Here is an 18,976-nt window from a genome sequence, read left to right as displayed (position 1 = left end):
TTTTAAAATTGTCCCTTCAAGATAAAACTACACAATATGTGACTTTGGAAAAGTCATTTGATTTCCCTGAGGCTGTTTCCTTATCACAGGAATAATAATAATCACTCTTTTCAAAAGGTTGCTGTGAGGATGAAATAAAATTATGTGCATGAAAGCTCTTAAGGGTTACACACACCTTATCATTACCCTTACCTTAAATCCAGATCACAACAATGCTGATATGCAACATGAATAGCTACCTAAAACAGAACAGCCTCACCGTTGGAGCTTTCTTTAAAAGGTTATACTGCTATATTAAGAGTTTAGCCATTTTCTCCTCCATATTTTTTTTCTTGTTTTCCCACAGCTCTCCATTCTTTGAGTCAGTGGCATTCATCTCCTCAGGGGGCGGGTAGGTCAGCCCGGTATGGGGAATCCCTGGGCAGAAGGGGGCCCCAGCTCCCCGGAGCGTGGACCTCAAGGAGAAGCCATGTCCCACATGGCATCTGGCGGTTGCATTACAATGTCTGAGGGAGAAGTCCAGGCAGAGGGGCCTGAGAGGGGCCTGTGGAGGCCTGGACATCCCAGCATGGTAGGGAGAAACTCCTCAGGTCCCCAGAGGGATGTGGAAAGGACTGAGCAGATGACAGAAGAGCCCCAACAGTTTGCAGAAAGTGGATGCAATTTGCAGTTGAGCAGCATCTGCCACTGAAACCCAAGGCAGACGAAGCCTCAAGATGGGAACTGCCATAAGGAGAGAGGCCAGCTGAGGAAGCTGGCCTCCAAAGACAGCCCTCCCTGAAACTACATGGCCCTATGTAGTCCTCTCCCACACTGTCTGTGGGTTGGCCCTCTCACTCACTTTAACCAAGAGAGTAACACAGAAGTAACACTGACAGTTCCAGGCCAAAGTCTTGAGAAAGCCTGGTAGCTTTTACTCATGTCCTGGTGGAAGTCTGCTGCTATGTGAAAAGCCCAGGTACCCTGCTGAACAAAGAAACCCTGGAGGGGAAAGGACCTGGAGGGGAAGACACTGCTTGTGCAGACAGACCACATGGAGGAGTGCCAAGGTTCTAGGGCTGTCCTAGACCAACCAACTTGGGACTGTCAGGAACAAACCTATAGTCTGACACAGTCAGGTTTATTGACTCATTGCAATGAAACAGGCCACAGTCCAGAGGAACTGTGGGGCGACTCACCAAAGGTAGAGTTAGCATAGGATTCAGGGGAGGGGTGGGATTTAGGTGGAATATTAATGAAGCTGAGTGTTTTGTTCGTTTTTGAATTGAAAAATCATTTTATTAAATAGAGTTCATTGAGGAAACTCAGTGTAAGGTGACATTAAAAGCCAACGATTCTCATGCAAAGCATTTGGAGACTATATATGTATTATATGAAGAGGGATAAGGGGGCTCAAGGAGGATGAGTTGGGTGTAGAGGACAAAAGATGGGGGTGCATGAAAGAGTTTCAGTATTCCAGCCCAGTTACAAATTGTTCCAATGGAGATCTGCTGGGAGCCAGGCAATGGGATTATGATGATACTGTGCTTGGCTGGCCCAGGAAGTGCCAGTGGATTTAAAGCCATATATAACATTCCAATTCTTTCAATGGCTATCTTTTAGAAAAATTGGGATGCCATATTTCATAGACCATAAACTTGCATACCATAAAATTCACCACTTAAGAATACACAAATAAATGATTTTAGTATTGAATCAAAGGATTGATAGACTCCAAGCAAAGCAGGCTCCATGTAAAGGACTTGACATCAGATCGGGACTATGAAGTGGACTCTAAGTCCTATTTCCTGGAATGCTATAAAGTTATGATAGATGGAGAAATCTGTGTCCAGAAACTCTGCATCTGCATTGCAAACCAAGGCTCTTTGGGCATGCCATGCTTACTGATAAACATTTCTGGTAATCTACGATTTTAGAAAACAAAGTTTCTCATGAATAAGAAGGATGGATGTTTGGCATTTCCAGTTGCAGTGTTTCTTTGGATAAAATATGTCCTTCTGTTAACTTTGCATCTGCCTTTATCCATGTCTCTTATTCCAACTTGATGAACGGCTGGGCAGATTTTACATTCTCAGCCTGAGCTAATTTTTACTTTCTCAGAGTAAAGAAGGCAACTCAGAACTTCCAGCCCAGTGGAGCCTCTAGAGGACCCAGCTCCAGCTGCCATCTGAAGGCAACCGTGAGAAAGACCGGTAGAGAGAGGAAGAGACTCAACTGAGCCCCGCCAACCTGCAAAGCTGCAAGAGAGAAGAAGGTCTTGTAATTAGCCGCTAAGTTAGGGGATGGTTTGTTACACATAAATAGATTACTGAACCAGTCATGTTTGAAGCAGACCTCTCCCCTAATGGCAGGGTAAGACCCCACCCCCAAAACAAGACCATCCTCAGGGAAGAAGGAAACGGGAGAGGAGTGAACCTAAGGTAGATGAAGCACTTAGAAGAGACTGAGTGCTACCCTCCGCTGAGAAGTCAGAGAGCAGCTACCCCTGGGGAATGGAGTGTTGACTGCAAAGGGCATGAGGGAGCCCTCTGGGTTGCTGGATATGCTATATATCTTAATCTGGCAGTGGTCACGTGGATGCATACCTATGTAAGAATTCATCAAGCTGTACACTTAAGATAACAAGCAGAAGTGCAGCTCATGGGATGCCTGGATGGCTCATTCGGTTAAGCGTCTGCCTTTGGCTCAGGTCATGATCCTGAGGTCCTGGGATCAAGCCCCATGTCAGGCTCTCTGCTCAGCGGGGAGCCTCCTTCTCCCACTCCCCCCCACCCCCTGCTTGTGCACTCTCTCTCAAATAAATAAAATCTTTAAAAAGAAATAAATAGGGACGCTGGGTTAAGCATCTGCCTTCGGCTCAGGTCATAACCGCAGGACCCTTGGCCTGCTGCTCCCCCTATTTGTGCGCGCGCGCTCTCTCTCCCTGACAAATACATAAAATCTTAAAAAAAACTGGAGCAGAACAGCTGATTTCTATCATAGAGTAATAAAAGTTAACCAATTCTGTGAAATATATATTTGCCACAAACATACTAAGAGGTGAAAATAAGACATTATGACAGATGCATGAAGTAAGCAAATATTTATGTAGGAAAAAAGTAAAATTATGAATTTAAACATGGACTGACCTAGATGCCAAAGAGGAACCTGATTTTGAGCAGAGAATGTAAGAATATACAATTACAAAATTGCTGGAATATTCACTCAGAATTCCTATTTTATGAATTAAATTAGAAATAGACTGTAGCTCTTCAAGGTCATGTCCCTGGAATTAGAGATGGAAGGAAGTTTTGAAACCCTCTTTCACTGGTTCTCAAGCTGGGCTGCACACTGGGATCACATGGGGAACTTTAAAAATACTGGTGCCTGGGTCCCACCCGAGAGATTCTGACATAATTGGGCTAGAGTGTGGCCTGGGATTCAAGATTTTTTAAGAACCCCAGGTGATTTCCATGTGCTGCCAGGATTGAGAACTGCTGGTCGGTTTCAACCACTCTTTTCACAAATGAGAACAGAGGCCCGATACTGACAAATGGCTTGCAAAATATCCATTAATTGGCTGAAGCCAATTTTCTCTGATGTGCCTTAATGGGAGGGAGCTGTGGCATGGATAATACCAAACAGTGAATAATCTAAAAATAATTTCTATTTGGTTTGGGAAAGTAGCACGTGACTTCCCGGCCAACGACTGGTCTGGCTAATTCAGTTTGGCTCAAATGAATGTGCCTTTTCCTGAGTTTACACTGACGGCGCAGGCCTGTGCTGAGGTGTGGAAGGAAAACAGCCAAACTCAATATTGACTATGGTCAGTTCCCCAGGTGTTCAAGGCACACGGTAACTATACAGATGAGGGGACTTCTCTTACCAGAAAATTCCACAGAGGGACAAAGCTAGCTTTTTCCTGACCCATTGTTCTGTGAAGGTTGGGTGCTTGAAGCATGAAGAGGGAGTGAAGGGAGAGGGGCTGATGGCTGTCAAGGAGCACTTTTGTGCCAGGTTTTTTGCTATGCATTCCTATAAACAGCATGTTATCCCCATTTTAGAGATGAGGAAACTGAGACTTAGAGAGATTGTATAACCACCAAAGCAGAGCCAGGATGGAACCTCAGGCTTATCATACTCTGTCCAAGAGGGACAGTTGAGACCTCAAGCTGAAAAAGAAGCTGCAGATGGACTTGGATCTGATCCTTGGATTTTAAGCCCTGTGAACAGACTTTGTCTCCCCATTTTTCAGCCCAAACAGTCTAAAGACAGCAGCAAAGAGACCTCCAGAAGTGCCTGTGGTAGCTGTGAGGAGCCAACTGCCAAGATCCCCAGCTGCTGCTGTCTGAAATCCATCACCTGACCTGAGCTAAGCCCACATCTCCCAGGCACTGTGCTGCTCCTCTCCAATGTCTGTGCCCAGCAGGGTACGAAGGGGGCCTGTTCCTGGGAGACCTGGGACTGTGACGGAAGCTTTGCCACATCTTCCTCAGTATGCAGGCATTGGGGATGCTTCTACCCAACCCTCCCTCCCTTCCCAGGGTCAGGTCTGCAGAGCAGTCTGATGGCTCTCCCAGCCTTTTCCTATTCCTTCCCTGTTTTCTCTCACAAGGGGTGGTCCCCTGAATAAAACCTTTGGAGTGTTTAAACCCATGCAAAGCCCCTCCCCACTGGCGCCCCCAGCCATATCCACATCATTGTGGGGGGAAAGGAGGTCAGCCTCTGCTGACTTTTCTGGGGGAACGTGGTCTGAGACTGAAGGTGAAGACTACAGAGGAACAGGTTTCTCAGTATGTTTGCCCTTGTCATTGGTCTTGGTTCCATGAAGGAAGACAGCCTAGGCGACAATGATTGACTGGCTCCCAACTAGCCCTAATTCATTTGCCAAGAAGTTACCTTTTACTGCAGGTGTCCACAAAGCACAAGGACCAACTTGGAAAGGCCGGGAATTCTTTTCTGACTTTAAGTCCTTCAGGGAAGACATTCAAATCCTGCAGCTTCAGTAACTCCTTGTATGGAGATTTTCTTGTCATCTTTTGAACCCCTTCTGGAAGAAGAAAGCAGATAAACCATATATATGCTGATTCTAAAACACTAGAACGAAAGTGGTGGATGCCCAGAGTCCCCAGTATCATTTAGCATTGCTCTGGAAGTACCGAAAAAGGCCACCAGATAAAAGAAAGGAAGAAGAGGTGTTTCTTTTCTAAATTAATTATTATTTTTTAAGTTTGTATTTTAATTCGTTAACATACAGTGTTATATTAGTTTCAGGCGTACCATATAGTGATTTAACAATTCCATACAACACCTGGTGCTCATCAGGACAAGTTCTCTCCTTAATCCCCATCCCCTATTTCACCCCTCCCCCTCCTTCCCCTCTGGTAACCTTTGGTTAGTTCTCTATGAAAGGAAGAAGAGGTTTAAGAGAATTTTCATTAAGGTATGAAATTAATACACAAAATATGCAAACAATAGCTAACTATAAATATAGTAGAAGAATATACAATAGCACAAAACACATTCATGTCTAGGAAAAAATTAACAAAAATTGTGCAGGGCTAATATGATGAAAACTTTAAAACTCAACTGAGGGACAAAAAAAACATTTTCAAAAATTCAAAGATACCTTAGCATTGAATAGAAACAATACTTTAAAATTCAATTCTCCAAATAACATATGAATGAGTATTTCATATATTCCTTTGATGCCACTCTGTATTAACTGTGCCTTTTTATTTTCTGTAATTCTGATGCTTTGACACCAGAAGCCTTGCTGACCCTGGAGGGACTAACCCTGCCAGGTTAGCTAACTCCTAGAGAGAACAAATAAAACTCTCCTTTCATATGCAAACCAACCATTCTGGAGCCCACATTCCCAACCACCCCCTTTATCACTGTCTGTATGGACTGTCACACTCCCCTCTCCTCCTGCCCTAATCACCCCAGAGCCAGCATCAGATAATCAGGGCTGCCCCTACACCCCAGAGCCCTTGGAAATTATTCAAACTGGCCAGACGTTTTTGTGCTAGTGAAGTTAATATGCAAAAATAATCAAATGAAGAAAACCATGGAAATTCTGAAAAATGATAACATAGGTAGGGTGGTGGGGAGGGAGCTGGAGTGGCTGGTGAAGGGTGGGGAGGCAGGGATGGCACTGTGTTATGAAATGGTTTTATGAACGTAGTGGGTATAAATTTCAGTTCAAAGCACCCAAGTGTGAAAGAAATATTTATTTTTAGTAATTCAACTCAATTTTATCCTCCATCTTGCCAGGGTGAGAACTATGGCCCCCAACCAGCCTCTCCCACACTGTTCTAAGAACCATTGGGCTTATCTAATATCCAGGCATCAGGGGTAGGCTTCTGATCCTTGGTAGCTCATGTATCCACTGTGCATCCTGGTTGGGAGGTTGTTTGCTGCAGCTTTTGTGATATAAACCCCTCCAGGGTCACCTCCTCTCCAAAAAAATGTCTGTGATGTTTATATTGCTATATGCCATGTGGAAGTGGACTCTTCAGGGGTGAACTCACAGAGAGAAGAGCCTGTCAAACAGGAGCAAGAGGACACAGGCACCAGAAGAGGAGGGGTGGGTGACTTGTGGGTACACAGACACTCAGTTGAGTCAGGGAGGGCAATGGGAATTTACTGTGAACACTCTGAGTAGTGACAGAGGCACACACAGGGCAGGGAGGAAGGGCATTTTCATGGAAGAGATGTCTTTTGAATTAGACCTTGAAGGATATAGCTGATTTCACATGGCAAAAATTGGTGGGTGCACACAGGGCACTATAGTAGAAACGATGTGAGCAGAACTCAGACTAAGGTGAAACTGGATCTGATTTCCTGAGCCCACCTTCCTCAGTGGATGGAGGGGGGCAATTCCCAGGAACATGCTGGGACCAGAGCATGAGGCACGTGGCTGTAGATTAACCATTCCATAGACCACAGGTCATTCTACTGACCACTGATACAAAGAACAAAATTGTGGATAATGCCATCTCCATGGAGGTTTCCAGGCCTGAATCAAAATTTAAAGTGTTTTCCTTCAAACTTTAAAACTGAAGATCCAGGGGTTTCTGGGTGTGCCTTTCTCTACTCCCTAATTGGAGTAAGCATTCAACCTGGATTTACCATGGGTTCACTGACTGGCTAGCCTCTCTCCTGGAAAAGGCCTTGGAAGGGAGGAAAGATCTAAGGCAATCCAGTGAAAACCAGTGGTGTAGACAGCACTGCTTGTCAGATCTGAATCCAAGCAAGGTATGCTTTTATTTGCACCTTATCTATGGGAAGAATTAATAGGATCTTCAATTTCCTTCGTCCACATTACTCCATTATTCAGATTAGCAGCAGCAAATGCAATCAGAAATCAACAGATGATTCAGACTTCTTCTGTAACCTTTCACTTTCCAGTTAGCAGAGTCCGTTTTATCAGGGTTTCTCGGTCATAATTCCCATCAGAATTTAACTGGTTTCCAGCTTTCTTAATATGTTCATATGAAATGCTACCCTAGTCACTCTAAGTTCCATTTGTTTCAGTCATATGGCACTTCATAGGAATGCACTGCTTCCCCATTGCCTAGCCAAGCAAGAGTCCTGCAAATAGTAAAGAAACAAAAACATTGTTGGATTCCGTATTTTCATTTTCCTTTGGTGTGCAATAGTCCTACTATTTCTTTGTAACAGAATTGAGACTTTTTTTCCTAAGCAAAATAGACTCATTTCACATCATAAGCTGAGCTACTTCAAAGGCGCAAGTGTTAAATAACCACAGAAAAATATCCACTGAGCTATTTCTAACATCATGAATTCTCATTCAACTATTATTTAGTGAACCCTTGCAGAGCAGGTGGATGTATAGAGACCTAAAATCGGGGGCACCTAGCTGGCTCAGTTGGAAGAGCATGTGACTCTTGATCTCAGGGTCATGAGTTTGAGCCCCATGTTGGGTGTAGAGATTACCTAAATAAATAAACTTAAAAAAAAAAAAAAACCAAGGGGGAAGTAAAAGCAGAGGGACAGAGGGAGAGGGAGAGAAGCAGACACCCCACTGAGCCCACAGCCCAATGCAGAGCTTGATCTCATGACCCTGAGATCATGACCTGAGCAGAAACCAAGAGTCAGAAACTCAACCATCTGAACCACCCAGGCACCCCTAAGTGTTAATTATCAAACTAGGGGTACAAAAATGTTTTATCAAAGTTCAGTTTGACTATCAACCAATAGATTGTCTTACAGGGGCTTCTTCAATACCTTATCCTTCCAAGAGAAAATTCTTTGTTTTAAAGATTTAATTAATTAAATTTATTTATTTGGGAGAGAAAGACAGCATGCACACGCAGAGGGGCAGAGGGAGAGAGACAAGCACACTCCCCACTGAGCACAGAGACTATGAGGGCTTGATCCCAAGACCCTGAGATCATGTGTGACCTGAGCTGAAATCAGACACTTAACTGACTAAGCCACCCTGGTGCCCCAGGGAAAACTGTTAAAAGGAGGCTAATTTCAAGAGTACTTTTACAAAATAAGCCGTCAATGGACAGTATCATCAGAGGCTCCTAGATTAATCTGGTCTTCATATGCTCAGACTGACCTCTGCTGGATAGTCTACTAACATGTTAACATTTTTTCCCTCTTGAGCTAATTATGGCTAGGGAGCAAGCATTTTTCCCAAATTATACCTGGTATTTAGATTTATATAGTTCAATTCATGAATATGCATCAAAGCGTCCACACTACTTTTACAGCAGAATCCTGTATTGCACTTGGCTGCCAGAGGCAACCATCCGTGGGCAGAGTAGGACACTGATGAGGATTATAGGAGCTACCCACTCTCAACACTCCTTTTGATACGCTCTATGCTTTTACGCAGCCCAGGCTCTCTAGTGTGTATCTCAGAATCTGAGATAAGAGTATCTGCTGCCTGGGCCCAATTTCAGGGGCTTGCTGCATAAAACCACAGCTCCCTGCAACTATCTCCTGGACTGACATCTCAAAGGTGGACTCTGCTATGTAGAAATCACTTATGCCCCTAAGTGGCCAATGGAGACAAGTCTGATGTGTATGGTGCAAACCTGATGAACTTTAAGATAAAGTCCTGTGCTTCAATTCATATAAAATTGCAGATAATAAACAAGAATGACCCTGAAAAGAAATACTTTTCCATTTCTTTTTTTTTTTTTTTTAATAATGATTTTTTATTATATCATGTTAGTCACCATACAGTACATCCCCGGTTTTCGATGTAAGGCTCGATGATCCATTAGTTGTGTATAACACCCAGTGCACCATGCAATATGTGCCCTCCTTACTACCCATCACCGGTCTATCCCATTCCCCCACCCCCCTCCCCTCTGTAGCCCTCAGTTTGTTTCTCATAGTCCATAGTCTCTCATGTTTCATTCCCCCTTCTGATTACCCCCCCTTTCTTTATCCCTTTCTTCCCCTACTGATCATTCTAGTTCTTATGTTCCATAGATGAGAGAAATCATATGATAGTTGTCTTTCTCTGCTTGACTTATTTCACTAAGCATTATCTCCTCCAGTGCCGTCCATGTTGTAGCAAATGTTGAGAACTCATTCTTTCTGATTGCTGAGTAATATTCCATTGTATATATGGACCACAACTTCTTAATCCAGTCATCTGTTGCAGGGCATCTCGGGTCCTTCCACGATTTAGCTATTGTGGACATTGCTGCTATGAACATTGGGGTGCATATGGCCCTTCTCTTCACTACGTCTGTATCTTTGGGGTAAACACCCAGTAGTGCAATGGCTGGATCATAGGGTAGCTCAATTTTTAACTTTTTAAGGGACCTCCACACTGTTTTCCAGAGTGGCTGTACCAACTTGCATTCCCACCAACAATGTAGGAGGGATCCCCTTTCTCCACATCCTCTCCAACAGTTGTTGTTTCTTGCCTTGTCTATTTTTGCCATTCTAACTGGCGTAAGGTGGTATCTCAGTGTGGTTTTGATTTGAATTTCCCTGATGGCTAATGATTTTGAACATTTTTTCATGTGTCTGTTAGCCATTTGTATGTCTTCATTGGAAAAGTGTCTGTTCATATCTTCTGCCCATTTTTTGATTTGTTTATTTGTTTCTCGTGTATTGAGTTTGAGAAGTTCTTTGTAGATCTTGGATACCAGTCCTTTATCTGTAGTGTCATTTGCAAATATATTCTCCCATTCCGTGGGCTGCCTCTTAGTTTTTCTGACTGTTTCCTTGGATGTGCAGAAACTTTTAATCTTGATGAAGTCCCATAAATTCATTTTATCTTTTGTTTCTCTTGCCTTTGGGGATGTGTCATGAAAAAGGTTGCTTTGGCCGATGTCGTAGAGGTTGCTGCCTATGTTCTCCTCTAGAATTTTGATGGATTCCTGTCTCACATCGAGGTCTTTCATCCATTTGGAGTTTATTTTTGTGGATGGTGTGAGATAGTGGTCAAGTTTCATTCTTTTGCATGTAGCTGTCCAATTTTCCCAGCACCATTTATTGAAGAGACTGTCTTTTTCCCACCGGATGTTTTTTCCTGCTTTATCAAATATTAGTTGCCCAAAGAGCCGAGGGTCCATTTCTGGGCTCTCTAGTCTGTTCCATTGGTCTATGTGTCTGTTTTTGTGCCAGTACCATGCTGTCTTTGTGATCACAGCTTTGTAGTACAGCTCGAAATCCGGCATTGTGATGCCCCCAGCTTTGTTTTTCCTTTTCAACAGTTCCTTGGAGATTCGGGGTCTTTTCTGGTTCCATACAAATTTAAGGACTATTTGTTCCAGTTCTTTGAAAAACGTTCTCGGTATTTTGATCGGGATAGCATTGAAAGTGTAGATTGCTCTGGGTAGCATGGACATTTTAACTATGTTAATTCTTCCGATCCATGAGCATGGAATATCTTTCCATCTTTTTATGTCTTCCTCAATGTCTTTTAAGAGTGATTTATAGTTTCTAGAATAAAGGTCCTTTACGTCTCTGGTTAAGTTAATTCCAAGGTAACGTATGGTTTTTGGTGCTATTGTAAATGGGATGGATTCCCTAATTTCTCTTTCTTCGTTCTCGTTATTCGTGTACAGAAATGCAACTGATTTCTGAGCATTGATTTTGTATCCCGCCACGTTACTGAATTGCTCTATAACTTCTAATAGTTTGGGAGTGGCTTCTTTTGGGTTTTCCATATAGAGTATCATGTCATCTGCGAAGAGAGACATTTTGACTTCTTCTTTGCCGATTTGAATACCTTTGATCCCTTTTTGTTGTCTGATTGCTGTTGCAAGGACTTCTAGTACTATGTTGAATAATAGTGGCGAGAGTGGGCATCCTTGTCGTGTTCCTGATCTTAAGGGAAAGGCTTCCAGCTTTTCCCCATTGAGAATAATATTTGCAGTAGGCTTTTCATAGATGGCTTTTATGAGATTGAGAAATGTACCTTCTATTCCTACACTCTGAAGGGTTTTAATCAGGAAAGGATGCTGTATTTTGTCAAATGCTTTTTCGGCATCGATTGAGAGGATCATATGGTTCTTGAGTCTTTTCTCGTTGATATGATGTATCACGCTGATTGATTTGCGAATATTGAACCACGCTTGCATCCCAGGTATGAATCCCACTTGATCGTGGTGGATAATCCTTTTAATGAACTGTTGGATTCTATTAGCAAGTATCTTGTTGGGATTTTGGCGTCCATATTCATTAGGGAAATCGGTCTGTAATTCTCCTTTTTGAGGGGGTCTTTGCCTGGTTTGGGGATCAAGGTAATATTGGCCTCATAGAATGAGTTTGGTAGCTTTCCTTCTGTTTCTATTTTTTGAAATAGCTTTAGGAGAATAGGTATTATTTCTTCTTTGAATGTTTGGTAGAATTCCCCAGGAAAACCATCCGGGCCTGGAGTTTTGTTATTTGGAAGGTTGTTTATCACTGACTCAATTTCTTCATAATTAATTGGCCTGTTTAAGAAATCAATTTCTTCCTGTTTCAATCTTGGTAGTTTATAGGTTTCCAGGAAGGATTCCATTTCTTCCAGATTGCTTAGTTTATTGGCATATAGCTGTTGATAAAAATTTCTAATAATCCTTCCAATTTCAATGGTGTTCGTCGTGACCTCTCCTTTTTCATTCATAATTTTAATAATCTGGGTCCTTTCTCTTTTCTTTTGGATAAGTCTTGCCAGTGATCTGTCAATTTTATTGATTCTCTCCAAGAACCAGCTTCTAGTCCTGTCGATCTGCTCTACTGTACTTCTGGTTTCTGCTTGATTGATTTCAGCTTTAATTTTGGTCAACTGCTTCCTTGTGCGTGGATTAGGCCTGTCCCTCTGTTGCTGTTCCAGCTTCTTGAGGTGAGAATATAAAAACTGCATTTTAGATTTTTCTATTCTTTTGAGTGAGGCTTGGATGGCTATGTATTTCCCCCTTAGGACTGCCTTTGCAGTATCCCATAGGTTTTGGACTGTTGTATTTTCATTTTCATTGGTCTCCATAAATTGTTTAATTTGATATTTGATTTCCTGGTTTATCGAGTCATTCCTGAGCAGGATGGTTCTTAGTCTCCAAGTGTTTGAGTTTCTTCCAAATTTTTCCTTGTGGTTGAGTTCCAATTTCAGAGCGTTGTGGTCTGAGAATATGCAGGGGATAATTTCAATCTTTTGGTATCGGCTGAGACCTGTTTTGTGTCCCAGAACATGATCTATTCTTGAAAATGTTCCATGGGCATTAGAATAGAATGAGTATTCTTTGGTTCTGGGGTGTAGTGTTCTATATATATCTAAGAGGTCCAACTCGTCGAGTATGGCATTCAAAGCCTTTGATTCTTTGCTTAGTTTTTGCCAGGGTGTTCTGTCTATTTCTGAGAGTGGAGTGTTGAGGTCCCCTACTATTAGTGTATTTTTATCTATATGTCTCTTTATTCTGGTTAAGAGTTGGCTTGTGTATCTTGCTGCTCCCCCGTTGGGGGCATATATATTTATAATTGTCATATCCACTTGTTGAATACTTCCTTTAAGAATAATATAGTGCCCTTCTGCATCTCTAACTATAGTCTGTAGTTTAAAATCCAGTTTACCTGATATGAGAATTGCTACCCCAGCTTTCTTTTGAGGTCCATTTGCGTGAAAGATGGTACTCCATCCCCTTACTCTCAGTCTGAATGCATCTTTGGGTTCGAAATGAGTCTCTTGTAGACAGCAAATGGATGGGTCATTTCTTTTTATCCAATCTGCAACCCTGTGGCGTTAAAGCAAGAATTTAAACCATTAATGTTAAGACTGAGTACTGAGAGATATGCTTTTAATTCTGCCATGTTGTCAGTAAAGTCTTTGTTTGTATTGGCTGTGACTTTCTGTTTTGTATCACTCTTGGGGCCTTTTTACTTTTATAGAACCCCCCGTAATACCTCCTGTAGGGCTGGTTTCGTGGTTACGAAATTGGCTAGTGACTGCCGATTCTGAAATGTCTTTATTTCTCCATCAATTCTGAATGACAGCCTTGCTGGATAAAGGATCCTTGGCTGCATGTTTTTCTCTGAAAGAGCTTTAAAAATGCTCCCCCAACTCTTTCTCTCATTCCAGGTCTGTGTAGACAGGTCTGACGTAATTCTGATGCCTTTGCCTTGGTACGTGAGAAATTTCTTTGCCCTGGCCGCTTTCAATACTGTATCCTTGGATCTCATATTTGCGAATTGCACTATGACGTGACGTGGTGTACGTCTGTCATGGTTGAGCTTGGGAGGGGTCCTCTCTGCCTCTTGGACACGAATTTTTGTTTCCCTTGCTAGATTAGGGAAGTTTTCAGCTACAATTTGTTCAAATATCTCTTCTAGACCTCTGTTTTTCTCCACCCCCTCGGGGATGCCGATGATTCTAACATTGGATCGTTTCGTTGAGTCAGTAATCTCCCGTAGCCAACATTCGTGGGCGTGGATTTTTTTAAGACCATCTTCTATTTTTATTTTTTCCTCTATTAACCCATCCTCCAATTCACTAACCCTTTCCTCCGCTTCGGTGACCCTGGTCGTCAGAGCCTCTAGTTTTGCCTGCATTTGGCTCATAGAATTTTTAATTTCTGTCAAATTCGCTCTCATTTCCGCCCTTAGGGATTCTATATTCTCAGTAACATTTTCCTGAATACTTTTTTCAAGTCTACTCATTATCTTGACCATTGTTACTCTGAATTCCATTTCTGATAATTTGGTTACATCCATATCCATTACTTCTGTGGCAGAGGCCACTGACTCACTGTCTTTTCTTTGCTGGGGGGGGGGGCTTCTCCTTCTTGTCATTCTAATGAGGGGAGGTTGCGGGGGTTGTCCAGAGCCCAAAATTATTGACTGGGTCCCAGGCCGTGCCCCTTGTTTTATAGGGATCTTAGAGATGTGGGCTTCTTCTTTAAAGATTTTATTTATTTACTTATCTGAGAGAGGGAGACAGACAGTCAGCAAGAACGGAACAGAAGCAGGGGAGTGAGAGAGGAAGAAGCAGGCTCCCAGCGGAGGAGCCCGATGAGGGACTCCTTTCCGGAACGCCGGGATCACGCCCTAAGCCGGAGACAGGCGCTCAATGACTGCGCCACCCAGGCGCCTGGGTTGTGGGCTTCTTGATTTTTCAGCCTGCCTTCTGGGGGAGGGGCCTGCCGCGCCGATACTCAGGCAACCCTGTTTGGGTAGAGTCTCCGTGTCCCCTGCGAGGGAGGATGGGGATGGGCACTCTCTGAGCCGGTATTTCCAGGCTTTTGTTCTCTGGCGGCTTTCCCTGGCGGCCGGCTATGCCTCTTCTGAGGGTCAGAGCAGCAGAGGCTGCATTGTCGCAGAACAGAGGGATTGCAGCCCGTTCTCCACTGATGTTCTGGCCACTTTAACTCTATTACTGTTGGTGCTGCTCAACCCTGCGGCGTCCCGGGATGTGCGCACCAACTCGGCGACCCTGCCCTCACTTCCAGGGCCGGCGCGTCTCTGTCCTTTGTGTTTCTAATGCCGCCAGCCACCGGCCGCCCCGCGTGCTCCCGGGTCTCCCGGTCTCAGTCTATGCCCGGTGAGCACACCTCGATTCCGGAGTTCCTTGAGAAGCCTGGTGGCGCGCGCACCCGGTTCAGGGTCTCAGTCTGCTGTTTCGCGGGTGTCGACCGCGAGTCCGCCCGCTCCCCCGTGCAGGTGGCCCGCCAGCCGCCAGCCGCCCCGCGCGCACTCCGGGAGTTCCCGGTCTCAGTCTGGATCCCGTGAGTGCACCGGGATTCCGGTGTTCCGGGAGATGCCTGGTGGCGCGCGTTCACGGCTCACCGGTCTCAGTCCGCTCTCTCGCGGGTGCCCTCTGTGAGTCCGCCAGCTCCCCCGTGCAGGTGGCTGCCGCTTCCCGGCGCCCAAATGCGGCGGCTCCCTCCCCCTTCCGTTTATCTTCCGATATCCGTGCACGGTTTACAGCTCCCCTCTTCGTACCTCAATACTCAGCGCTGGAGATGTTCATTTGTAGAGATCCAGATGCATCATCCTGCGTCTCAGGCTGGTTCCGTGGTTATTTAGGCTGGTCTGGTACCTATCCAGCTCGACTCAGGGGACCGGTTGAAAAAGGGGTCCCCTACTCCTCCGCCATCTTAACTCCCTCCTCCTACTTTTCCATTTCTAATATTCTTTTAAAATAATGTCTCTTTCTGGTAACAAAAATTACATAATTACTTTTATTTTAAAATTTTGTAAAAGAAGGGAAAAAATAGAGGAAATAAAAATTACCTATAATTCCATCACCAAGTTATATTAAAATTTTGGTTTTGTTGTCCCCATCTTTTCTTTTTCTGTGAATGTATGTGTGCAAGAGTACAGGTATATACCCTGACCTGTATCCATCCATTCTGTAGCTTGTCTTTTTCACTAGTATTATACTGTGATTATTCCTCCATTTACACATACTCTTTCAATTTTTATTTTATCGGGTCACCAGATCCTAATATATGTAACTAATGTCTTATTATTAAACACTAGCATTGTTCCTAAACTATGCTGAATGGCCTTGTACATAAATATTTGACCAACTATTTTATTATTTCTTTAGGACACATTCTCTAAATTGGCTCACTGGGTCAAAAGTTAGCATGTATAAACATTTTTAAGATTCCAAATATAAGCACTGCTAGAATTATTCTCAGGAAATGTACCAATTTCAACTTCCACCATAGCATAGCAGTGTCGTCTTCATTTTACCCTCACCCTCACTGAGAATTATAATTTTAAAAGTGTTTTGCCAAATGGATAAGCAAAAAAAAGGGTTTTCAGTCTAACTTATATATTCACATTTATTCATATTCCTTCATATTTATTTATACTCATTTTATTGTATTTTTTCTGTTAATTATACACTCATAACCTTTGCTCATTTTTCTATTAGTACATTAATATTTTTCTTATTTTTAAGAGTTTTTTATATATTAAGCCTGTTGACTCTGTTGATCTCAATGTAGTACACATAAGCTAAGGTCTACTAAGCCAAAGATACCCTGAAATTATTAGTTCAGGTATGGTATGACTTCTCCTTTGGCTAAGTAAGTTCTTTTCAGAAAAACAAAACAAAACTCCATTCATAAAGTATAGAACAAGCCCACTAAGTGCTGGGGAGTCTAAGGTACAAAGTGATCAACAAATAAACTATGAAGTAGAAATAGCCTATGTACTCCAACTTACTGAACATGCCTCTACATTAGAAAATCCTTGAGAATTCTTTCCTCAGATGTTTTTTTAAAAATGTGTGACTTTGGGCCACCTGGGTGGCGCAGTTGGTTAAACATCCAACTCTTGATTTCAGTTCAGGTCATGATCTCAGGGTCTTGAGATCAAACCCTGCCTCGGGCTCTGCGCTCATAGGGGAGTCTGCTTGGGATGGTTCTCCCTCTCCCTCTGCCTCTCCTCCTGCTCATGCATGTGCTCTCGCTCTCTCTCTAAAATAAATAAATATATCTTTAATTAACAAAATGTGACTCTGGGGCATCTGCCTTTGGCTCAGGTCATGATCTCAGGGTCCTGGGATCGAGCCCCATGTTGGGCTCCCTGCTCAGCAGGGAGTTTGCATCTCCTGCTCCCTCCACCCCTCCCCCTGCTTGTGCTCTCTAATAAATAAATACAATCTTTTAAAAAAATTAAATTAAAAAATGTGACTTTAAGAATGGATTTATGTAAAAGAATACTGATGTGTAACTCAACAGTTAGGCAGTTACAATGCTATTATTTAATAAAACCCTCTTCCATCTTTCTTTTTTTTTTTTTTTTAAAGATTTTATTTATTTATTTGACAGAGATAGAGACAGCCAGAGAGAGAGGGAACACAGCAGGGGGAGTGGGAGAGGAAGAAGCAGGCTCATAGTGGAGGAGCCTGATGTGGGGCTTGATCCCGTAACGCCGGGATCACGCCCTGAGCCGAAGGCGGACGCTTAACCGCTGTGCCACTCAGGCGCCCCCCTCTTCCATCTTTCATCTGTAAATGGGTTATCTCTGTGGTAGAATACTTGTAACTTTTTCTGTTTTTAGTCAATTCCTTTACTATAAAATGTCATTTATTTATTTATTTATTATTATTTCTTTGACAGAGGGTGAAAGAAAGCACAAGCAGGGGGAGAAGCAGAGGGAGAGGGAGAAGCAGGCTCCCTGCTGAGCAGGAAGCCTGATGTGGAACTCGAACCCAGGACCTTGGGTTCATGACCTGGGCTGAAGGAAGACACTTAACTGACTGAGCAACCCAGGTGTTCCTAAAATGTCATTTAGAAATGTTTTTTATTTTTCTCTGTACAGTAATTTTCAACATTTTAGTAATTTTGCTGTGGAAAATAAAATTTCATCTTACAAGACAGAAAACTCCTCAAGACCACTCCCTGGCATCTTTATTTACATATTAGAGCGGGTCAGCCAGTGAAAATCCTAGAAAAAGAAAAGACAACAAACATTCAGTTAAAAGAATTAATTGCCCCACATGTTTTCCTTGTTTTAAAATCTAAAAGTCCCATTATATCCACATTTAGGTTTGTCTTTGGTCTTGTGCTTTCCCCAAAAGGAAGCTAAAAATTCATAGCGAACCTCGCTGTCTTGTCCTATAGAATGACTATTAACAGTAATCAGGGCACAAACAGTAGACTCCGAAAGAACCAGAAGTAAATTCAAAAGAAGAAAGGAGATGAAGGAAGGCCAAAGAGGGCAAGCTCCCAAATCTAAGAACCTGGGTAGGAAGAGCAGTGCACAGAAGGCTTTCCCAGGACTAATACGCATCCTACACATGTGGCTGGACATGGTGACTGCAGAGAATTAGGTCCTCTCTATATTGTAGCAGGAAGCAGGCAGCCTACCCTACACTGCGAATCAACAACAAACGGCAGATGGACACACAGACAATGAAAATGAACAGCTTGGAAACTATAATATATGTGGAATTCACTGAAATGAGGATAAATAATATTGAAGTGACAGATTCAAGAAATATAAGAATAGTCCTTATGGAGTTATAAGAGAGGAGGTAAGAACATGTATTTCTCCAGCAATACCTCCCCAAATTCATAGAGAACTTGGAGAATAGATCATTAGAAGCAGATCACTAGAAACATGAATTCACTAGCAGAGAGGGGACAATTCATTAGGGCTTTTCTGTGACTAACACGGTCTCAAGACTGTCTATTTTGTGTGTGTGTGTGTGTGTGTGTTCTGAATATAGCTGTTAAATCCATCTGGACTAATGTGTCATTTAAGGCCAATGTTTCCTTATTGATTTTGTGTCTGGATGATCTATCCATTGATGTAAGTGGTGTATTAAAATCCCCTATTTTCATCCACTATTATTGTAGCGCTGTTTCTCCCTTTAGGTCAGTTGTATGCATAGATATTACAAATGTCATACCTTCTTTTTGGATTAACCCCTTTATCACTATGCAGTGTTCTTCTTTATCTCTTACTACATACAATCTTTGTTTTAAAGTTTATTTTGTCTGATATAAATATAGCTATTGCAGCTTTCTTTTGGCTTCCATTTGCACGGAATATCTTTTTC

General features: G+C 42.8%; 1 protein-coding gene across 2 annotated transcripts in view; it reads right to left on the bottom strand.

Moving 5' to 3' along the window:
- Positions 1-15,621: 15,621 nt before the first annotated feature.
- Positions 15,622-18,976, bottom strand: part of HACL1 (2-hydroxyacyl-CoA lyase 1) — a 35,436-nt gene continuing 32,081 nt past the window's right edge. For both annotated transcript variants that reach the window (XM_045791710.2, XM_045791711.2), the window contains one exon: positions 15,622-17,859. In XM_045791710.2, the coding sequence (XP_045647666.2) occupies positions 17,827-17,859 (33 nt within the window). In that variant the 3' untranslated portion in view covers positions 15,622-17,826. The remainder of the gene's footprint in view (positions 17,860-18,976) is intronic.

The sequence above is a fragment of the Ursus americanus genome, chromosome 20, assembly GCF_024610735.1.
Source record: "Ursus americanus isolate L20-20 chromosome 20, mUrsAme1.1.p, whole genome shotgun sequence".
Classification (NCBI taxonomy): Eukaryota; Metazoa; Chordata; class Mammalia; order Carnivora; family Ursidae; genus Ursus; species Ursus americanus.
The sequence above is the reverse complement of the archived record's forward strand: the minus strand, read 5'-3'. Positions and strand labels throughout refer to the sequence as shown.